Genomic DNA, 10,000 nt, shown 5'->3' on the forward strand with positions numbered 1-10,000 from the left:
AAAATATGGATAAAATGTATCTACTTTTAGGTCTATTCACAATTCAGTATTTCATCATAGACTAGAAATTATAGATTCTACATATTATACATATGTGTTCTTTATGGCCATAGTCATTGTGGTAGACATTACGGAGATGGACGCGCGTAGATGGAGAGAAATGGACACCGCCGTATTATAGAGCGGAAAAAATAGAGTGGGACGGAACATAGTGTAAGGCTAAAGGGGCAGGACACTCCTATTCTGAACAAGTTTATCTTTCAGTATGAGCAGTCAAGCAAAACAAAGGTGATTAGACAGTGTGATATATAGCTTTGGCATACAGAGTATAGGTTGCCACCTCTCTGCATTAGGTGCTGTTGGCGTTCTATCAGTAATGGCATGACTAAAAAATCACCAAATCAGAACTGGGCTGCCATAGCCCACTGAGCCACTGTGTGGTCCAACAATGGATACTGATAACCAGACAAGAATATACTTTTATGTGGTGGAGGTTTCTTGTTGAAGTAGAGGGCATTGAGACCATTGTTTAAAAGCTACTGCATCAGTCTATCGATTCCAAATACTGTCTGCCTTGCATCATGTTTGTCATACACGATTAAAACAATCTACTTGTGAAAGAATATACCATACACTAGCATATTCAAGAGATATCAATAAAATATTAATCAATAAAGAACACATATATAATTTGATCTATTAAATAATAAAATATCGACGCAACTTACACAAGAAATTATATAACACATTTCATATCAACAGTTCTAGTTTGAAAACATATAATCCACACTGAGAAATAACTGACCTGCTTTGGCTCTCATTGTGTTGATGTATCAACACTAAAAGTAGATAAAAAATGAATAATACTACTGACAACCCATTGATAAACTCTTCGAGATTTCTCTCTCCGGCAATCAATGAGACCAAGGTGGCACTATTCACTTCTGACGACTTTGGAAGAGATACACAGGGAGGGAATTTCAATTTTATTTTTAAGAAACTGTGTTTACAGACATACGTATATATGAAGACATACATGCATTCATTCATCCATCCATTCATCCTTCCATCCATCCATCCTTTCATCCATCCATCCAAGGAACGGTTAGACTACCCATAGATATATTTATACATATATACATATATACATGCAAATCTACCTACCTACCTACCTACCTACATATATATTACATACATACATACATACATACATACATACATACATACATACATACATACATACACACACACACACACACACACACACACACATACACACACACACACACACACACACACACACACACACACACACACACACACACACACACACACACACACACACACACACACACACACACGCACACACACATAAATATATATATATATATATATATATATATATATATACATATATATATATATATATATATATGTGTGTGTGTGTGTGTGTGTGTGTGTGTGTGTGTGTGTGTGTGTGTGTGTGTGTGTGTGTGTGTGTGTGTGTGTATGTATGTATGTATGTATATACATATGTATATATGCATATATATACTTGTATATATACATATATATATATATATATATATGTATGTATGTATATCATATATATATATATATATATATATATATATATATATATATATATATATATATATATATATGTGTGTGTGTGTGTGTGTGTGTGTGTATGTGTGTGTGTGTGTATAGACTTATATAGACCTTGCCTCACAGCACATCGGTGTGTGCGTACTCTCTCGTTCTCTCTCTCTCTCTCTCTCTCTCTCTCTCTCTCTCTCTCTCTCTCTCTCTCTCTCTCTCTCTCTCTCTCTCTCTCTCTCTCTCTCTCTCTCTCTCTCTCTCTCTCTCTCTCTCTCTCTCTCTCTCTCTCTCTCTCACTCTCTCTCTCTGTCGATATATATATATATATATATATATATATATATATATATATATATATATATATATATATATGAAACGTATCCAAGTTGACAAATGTAGAAAAGGTATGAATGAGACTGGGTATCTTCACTATACAAGAGATGTATTTGACCGGTTTCGATTAAGTCTTCATCAGAAATACATGTATTTCTGATGAAGACGTAATCGAAACCGGTCAAATACATCTCTTGTATTATGAGGATATCCAGTCTCATTCATACCTTTTCTACATATACATACATATATATATATATATATATATATATATATATATATACATACATACATGTATATATATACATACACACACACACACACACACACACACACACACACACACACACACACACACACACACACACACACACACACACACACACACACACACACACACACACACACACACACACACATATATATATATGCATGTATACATACATACATACACACATATGTATATATACATATGTATATGTATGGGATTCTTTGATTTTGAAGAACTACTTGTGACTATCGATAATTATGTATGCATGGAAATATGCATGCATGATGTATGTATTAATGTATGTATATATGTGGATGCATATATGTAATATGTACAAATGTATGTATGCATATGCATAAACAAAAGAATGAATTCTTTCGTAATTATTTGGTGTGACGAAAATAGCATCAAAGTCGTGAATATGTGGCGGATGAAGTTACCGCATGGGTTGTTTGTTTTGATAAGTTTAAAATCATATCACTCAATAGAGACTTTTAAAAGAGAGCTTTATGAAAAAATCAAGAAAAAAAGCAAGCAAAATATAAAAAGATACAGTGAATTAATCCTTAGATTATTTTGAATTGTTCATTTATAGATTATTGTAAATGATATAAGATTTAGACAAAATTCCTTTCATTGCTGGAACACGAGCGCTTCTCAGTCAGCTGATTCAAAACAAAACGTGTGTCTACGCAGAGGTAATCGATCAGGCTGAAAAGGTCCCTGTTGCATGGTTATTCCTGCATGTTGCATGTGATACATTCTTCTTGATGAAAAAATGATGAATTCGGCTTGATCTTGCTGCTGTTGTACTTATGAGTGTATCGTAACCTTATAAAGGAACTCCTTCAAAGGGTTTATATATGGGAACACTTGAATGATGCTGATAAATTGAAATGTTTCTTATTGTATTTTGTTCTTCTTGCCGGTTTTGTTAGAACTTAAGAATTAGCGATAGTCCAATAGTAATGGTAAAAGTTGAGCATTTTCCTTTGCATAACCTTGATATTTTTTAAATGAAAAGATCAGCTTAATATAGGAATGAGCAGAAAGTAATGAAACTACTTCAGAATAAAATGTTATCAACCATAATGAAAAAATCCACAGAGAGATAGGTGATTGTGAAGATGTCTACTTTTATGCTGGGTTTGGAACTCCTCATCTTGCTCGTCCAAACAGCTTGTCAGGACCAGCAGGACAATGAGCCCGTGTTTGGAACCTGCAAGGCCTTTGTTGCCCAGAGTGCAACCATCCGAAAGTAAACATTCACTATTTTATCATAGTGGTGTCTTTTTTTTACATTCTACTTAGGTTTTCCAACTCTGTTGATGAATAATTAACTTACCTGCAACTGACATACACAAAAATATCCTATGATAACATCAGTAAAGAGCATTAAAATTACCCATCAATATCTTATATTTGCCTGCAAATGTCATAGTTTATTTACAAATACTATTGCGACATCATCTCATCCTCTCCCCCTGCTGGGAGGAGAGGATGAGATGTCTGGTTTGTTAATTATGCGCGGCCTGACCCAATGAATATTCGTAAATACAGACATGCATTTACACAGAAATAAATGCATATCTGTCTATCTGTCTGATAGATATACATTTATCTATCTATTTGCCCGGCTTATATGCATGTCTAGACTAATAGATAAGCATTTATTTCTTTATTTATGTATGTCAAGAATACAAATATTCTTTGGGTTGGGCCTCGCACAATCCTAACAAACCGGCCGAAGATGTATGAGATGGATAACTTGTTGAGGACAAGAAGCTGTCAAAACATCTTAGCCAGCTTGTCTGGATGAGCAAGACGAGGAGTTCCGAATGCGGCTTTAGGCAAGATGGAATATTAAATGTAATCCAGTAATGAAATTGTGCTTAATGTCATAGTTTTGCTTGTTATCATTTCATATGAAATGAGCCAACATATTTATGAGTGATTAATGCAGAAATATGTTAAATTTTATCTTTTTAATTAAGAAGGGCTGGGGATTATTCTTTAAGCATTATAGGTTACTGAGAACAACACGAGGAGATGGAGGGAAATGGATAATGCCATCTGATAGAGTGTAAGAAATAGAATAAGATACAACATAGTTTAAGCTGCAGCAGCCTCGTATTTACTGATAAATAATGAAAATGACCGCTGCATATCATTGCTCAGAGACAAGTCCATAACATCATGTCCATTTAAAGTACATTTTCTATAGGTAGGCACAAAGTGCCAATAAGTATATGGTGCTTGTCCTCCCGTCAAGGGAATAAATAGAAGGTAGGTTGGGTGCTTGGGTTTGCATGATATCTTGGTTTTGGGACTTGCTCTCTGGATGGTGCGTTGCTCTTGGTAACAATCACCTTTTAAGCCACTGAATATACAGTTTGTAGAATTTTGAACATTATTGAACATGATTTTTTAGGGTTTATTCTCACCTTTGAATCTTAGATTGATTAAAATTGTCTATTATCAGATGCAAAGTAACATTCATATCTCACAGTTTGTAGCCTTATAAATGTACAGAGTTCATGAAGAACAAGTAAGGAATTAGTGACTTGGATATTTAGGTGGTTATTAAAGGCTGTCAGACTTACTCCCAAAAGTCTGAGCCTCCTTGAGTGAGTACGTAAGTTTCTCGCTTCAGCTGAGTTGCATTGATAGAGCACCAGAATTTGAAAGCTGTAAGGCTGTTATTTCTGTCTTTGTTTCATTATGAATAGGATATAGTGAAAGTGTACTAAAATAACATCTCAACACTTTCCTTTATCACACTGGACCTTCCCTTGTGTGTTAGGGTAGCTGCTCCTCTTAATAGTTCTCCCTCGTAATGCAACCACACCTACAATCCCATCCCGTAATACCTTTTCCCAGGACCCCCTCCACTTCTTTGATACAGTCACCTCCCAGTATGGCTAAAATCTTACAGCATTGTTTTGATCTCCATTGTGTATTTTGTGTTTACATAGATACATGATTTATCACTAACTAGAGTAAGATAAAGTATTTAATTGCATTATGTATGTTTTGCATTTTTAAATTTTTTTATACCATTTTCTTATATACCATAGTAACCTTCAAATTTGTAGCTTTGCAATTCACTGACTTTTTGACATACCATCATGCAAAACATACATATCCTGTGATGTGTAAAATCAGGCCCTACAAATGACAAGTGACCTATTGTTATCTGGGGTGTGGTCCCACTAGTAACAATTACTAATATCCTGGTCATAATCCTTTGTTCCCCAACTAAAGAGCCTCCCCCTCCTCCATCCTCCTCTTTATATTAACTTTGTTGCATACCATTTTTAGCATGAAAACTAGATGTAGCTAAAATGTTGGTTTCATGAATTTCAAGTTTATAACTTTTATGTGTTTCTCAGTTTACACGAGAATGTTACTGAATTATGATATACTTTTCCGCAGTTGAAATGATGAAGGAAAAGGAAGAGAGCAGTGCAAGTGATGATGGAAAAGATGATGAAAGTGCGAGTGCCATTCGACCTGATACCTCCATGATCTCCCTAAAAGAGAATCTGGAAAGCTTGGCACAACTACAGAAGGTCCATGAAGAGGTTAGTTTTACAATCTTTCATAAATGTTTTGAATATGATGAACTACTGGGCACCAGAAGGAATTTTGTTAAAAAAGAATTTAATAATGAGATGCTATGTAACTTTATTACCTGATGAGGTACCAATAATCATGTCTTTAGGATTGAGAATAGACTTAGATTTTGTTAAAGGTATTCATCTGGTTGAAGCATATTTATCCATGTCATATATAACCGTTTAAGAAGGAACGTTCTGATGCATAATCCCCCCAAAAAGAACAGTGTAAGGTGAACGAGTGAAAAGAAGGGAATATTCAAAACCTCACTTTGTCACAGTATGAGATGTCTAGTTGGATGGTATTAGTGTAAAATAAGAATGGTGATGTGATAGGTGGATGGTCATTTTTCATATGGTGAGATATTTAGAACTCTCCGTCCATCTATTCATCTACCAACCCATCTAGCTATCCATTTATTTTTCTGTCCATCCATCCATCCATCCATCCATCCATCCATCCATCCATCCATCCATCCATCCATCCATCCATCCATCCATCCATCCATCCATCCATCCATCCATCCATCCATCCATCCATCCATCCATCCATCCATCCATCCATCCATCCATCTATCCATCCTTTTATCTATCCATCCTTTTATCTATCCACCCTTTCATCCATCCATCCTTTCATCTATCCATCCATCCATCCATCTATCTGTCTATCCATTCATCCATCCATAACCCACCCACTCACCCACCCATCCTTTTGCTCATCCACCTATCTGCACATTCCATCTATCCACTTATCCATCCATTCAACCTCTCACCCACCCATACATATCCATACATACCCATATCTATCCATACATACCCATATCTATCCATACATACCCATATCCACCCATACATACCCATATCCACCCATACATACCCATATCCACCCATACATACCCATATCCACCCATACATACCCATATCCACCCATACATACCCATATCCACCCATACATACACATATCCATCCATACATACCCATATCCACCCATACACACCCATGTCCACACACCTATGCTCACCCCCACACGCACTTATACCTACCTACCCAGAATGTATCCAACCATCCATTCGTTCATCTGTTGCTCTATCTATCTGTCGGTAGAGTGCATGCATATCATATCTGTTTTATTAGATATATATAATTATATTCTGTTACCTATTGATTTTTGCCTGTTTGCAGAGACTCTTCCTATGTCAGACAGAAATCAGTCAGTTGAAGAAATTCCGCACAGATTATTTACACCTTCAAAAGAGGCTAAAAACCCTACCCGACAAGACTACCTATGACGTAAGTGGTTTTGATTTGTAAGTGTGCTTGTCTTGAGCATAACTGGTTCCATATGATCATAGTTTAAAATTATGTTTTTTCTTCCATATTTCTTCATATCAAGGTATTATTGTGTGTCACAAACGATATACCAGTGATAGAAAAAGCTAAGCAATGTCCCTCCTTTCAGGTGATGGTGCCCTTTGGTTCTCTAGCGTTCATGCCAGGGCGACTTGTGCACACAAATGAGATCTTGGTGCTGCTAGGTGACAACTGGTTTGCCGAGAGAAGTGCAAAGCAAGCCATTGAAATTGTAAAGAGAAGGTTAAAAGGTGGGATTCTTTAGTATCTTGTGTCTTCTGTTTGTGATGATGATCTTAGTCTTCAGTTGTTTCATCAGTTTTGGATGTTTTTCTAATTTGTCAGGTTGTACAGGGTGGCCAACTCTTCTTTTATATTTGTAAGATATTATGTGTTTTATCTGATTTATTTGTCTGTTGTCCATTACAAAAAAAATAGTTTATATCTATATATCTATATCTATATCTATATCGATCTATCTATCGATCTATCTATCGATCTATCTATCGATCTATCTATCGATCTATCTATCGATCTATCTATCGATCTATCTATCGATCTATCTATCGATCTATCTATCTATCTATCTATCTATCTATCTATCTATCTATCTAAATATGTATATATATATGTATATATATATATATATATATATATATATATATATATATATATATATATATATAAATGTATATATATGTATATATAACTGTTCCTTGTTATGCAAGTAAGACTTACAAGATCTTTTTATGACTAAATGTACCCAAGAGAAAGCTAATAGAAAAATTAAATAATCCTCATTTTTCAGATTGTGATGAAAAAATTAAAACAGCTGAAACTACAGAGAAGATTCATTTGAATTGGTTGAAGGAGACAGCAGAGGTGCTTAAGGGGGATATGGGTGACCAGGTAGACATTGTTGAAAAAGTGACGGAGGAAGAATATCAGAAGAGTCGAGGTAAGACTTGGGGGAGCAGTAGTCTACAGTAGATTGTGGAAAATCACCAGGCCCTTTTATTGGTATTTTTGATCATTTTTGAATTTGTTAAGACACTTTCTTTCTCTGGTGACATGGATCCCAATAAAAAAAGTCAGTCAGTTTTTGAGTTACAGCAAAATTTTAAAACCTACTTGAGTTTCTGTGGTGGAAAAGATGTCCCTCAAGCCTGCCTGATATAGCACTTTCTCATTCTATTCAGTAAAGGCATTTACTAAGTGCCACCAAAATATTTTACAATATTTCATTCATGTTATGTTACAGGTCTTCAACTTACAGATGGTTATAAAAATGAAAAACATATTTTTTTCATGATATCACATCCTATTAGGGGGAAAATAAACTGAAAGTGAAAAGAAACTAAGAAGGTGGCTAGTTGCTCACTGTTTTTATGAATAAGATTAGACTTGTCATTTCTTCATCCCTAAATATTTATGGCCAGAGATTTCTTCAGCAGTCAGTCAAATTACTTATATGTCTAAATTAATCTTTTAATAGTTTTTGTTATACAGGAAGTAATGCATATTATTTAGATTTTAAAAAATCAAATTCAAGTCTATAGTAGTCTAGGTAACCATCAGGCCAGCAGTAATGCCTTCATAGCTCCTTTTACAGACCTATAAATAGGCCAGCACACAGAAAGGAAATATGTCTAGTTTGTGAGAAATTTTTTCAACAGCCCCCTAAGATTGCTACAGAATGTAAATACATCTAAAATTACTAGAATATGACCTCAATAACAGCAATTATTTGCATGCTCACAGTTGTCAGAGAACAGTGCCGGGACCTTTTTATGAATAATGTATGCATAATCATACTTTTGGAAAAGTATTTTGATAGTGCAATGTATCTCATAATATATAAAATTTTCATTATCCCTTTGGACCTGGGTGCCTCACTATATTGCTTGGACAAAAATCTGGGCATTAGGCTTACATGTTTTGTGACTCCTGGTTGTAGGCCTGGCCTGCATGAACACTCGCATATGGTATGAAGACTCCTTGCCTCCTTTTTGCAATGCTATTAGCATTTTGCAATATTGCCATTTTCTTACATTATTGTTTTTATTGTTAAAGTGGTGGTGGTGGGTGGTGGTGCTGGTATTTGTTATTATTATGATTCTTAATATGTTCTTTAAAGATTTATTTAATTTTTAGTTTTTCTATTATTATTAGTTTTACAGCTATTATTGGTAATATTTTCACTTTGCAGAGGAACATAAAAAGAGTGTAGCTCGGGAATATGGAACTGTTAGAGAAAAAGTGTCTTCTGAAACAGAACCTGTGGCATCAAAATCAGAAGGCCCACTTTATGAGAGGCTCAGTGAGGAAGACAAACGTACCTACGAAGATATTATGAAGAGGCTAGATGAACTTGAGCTGGAGGAAGAGAAGTAAGTATGAGTGGATCAATTTCTCCTCATGATTAATCACTAAAGATTCTGAAGTGGATTTGCTCTGTAGCCATGTTGCTTTGGGCTTGTGATTAGTGGTTTTCTGCTTATTGTTTTATATTCACAAGTTGAAAATTCAAAGAAAGAAAAAAGTGTGACATTGTTATTTATCTTGAATTTGAAATGTATTGTGGTGCTTAAGATTACTTGTACAGGATGTAGATGAATTTTAAGATATTTCATACAAGCCAAAGATAAATGGAATGGAGAATTGACTGTTGAAAATGTGCTGTTTGGGATGGTATTTTGCTTGGAATAATTTTACACTGTGCCAGGTTCACCATATACTTGAAATATAAACATGCATACACATGGCACTGTATTATAGATGAATGACACATACAAGTTTCCTTGTTAACCCTTTCAATGATATGCTC

General features: G+C 35.0%; 2 protein-coding genes across 4 annotated transcripts in view; one reads left to right on the forward strand and one right to left on the reverse strand.

The window, feature by feature from the left end:
* LOC113819093 (transmembrane protein 177) overlaps positions 1-958 on the reverse strand; it is a 4,682-nt gene extending 3,724 nt beyond the window's left edge. The window contains exon 1 of the mRNA XM_027371333.2: positions 806-958. Within this exon, the coding sequence (XP_027227134.2) occupies positions 806-821 (16 nt within the window). The 5' untranslated portion in view covers positions 822-958. The remainder of the gene's footprint in view (positions 1-805) is intronic.
* A 1,827-nt stretch (positions 959-2,785) lies between these two features.
* The window catches only part of LOC113819096 (unconventional prefoldin RPB5 interactor), a 14,034-nt gene continuing 6,819 nt past the window's right edge, over positions 2,786-10,000 (forward strand). The window contains exons 1-6 of one of the 3 annotated variants that reach the window (XM_070130611.1): positions 2,786-2,904; positions 5,642-5,790; positions 7,006-7,113; positions 7,283-7,424; positions 7,982-8,131; positions 9,383-9,563. In XM_070130611.1, the coding sequence (XP_069986712.1) occupies positions 5,647-5,790; positions 7,006-7,113; positions 7,283-7,424; positions 7,982-8,131; positions 9,383-9,563 (725 nt within the window). In that variant the 5' untranslated portion in view covers positions 2,786-2,904; positions 5,642-5,646. Of the gene's footprint in view, positions 2,926-3,323; positions 3,465-5,641; positions 5,791-7,005; positions 7,114-7,282; positions 7,425-7,981; positions 8,132-9,382; positions 9,564-10,000 lie in introns of those variants that run through there. The other 2 variants (XM_070130612.1, XM_070130610.1) reach the window with 2 other exon arrangements.

This window comes from Penaeus vannamei, chromosome 15, assembly GCF_042767895.1.
Source record: "Penaeus vannamei isolate JL-2024 chromosome 15, ASM4276789v1, whole genome shotgun sequence".
NCBI lineage: Eukaryota > Metazoa > Arthropoda > Malacostraca > Decapoda > Penaeidae > Penaeus > Penaeus vannamei.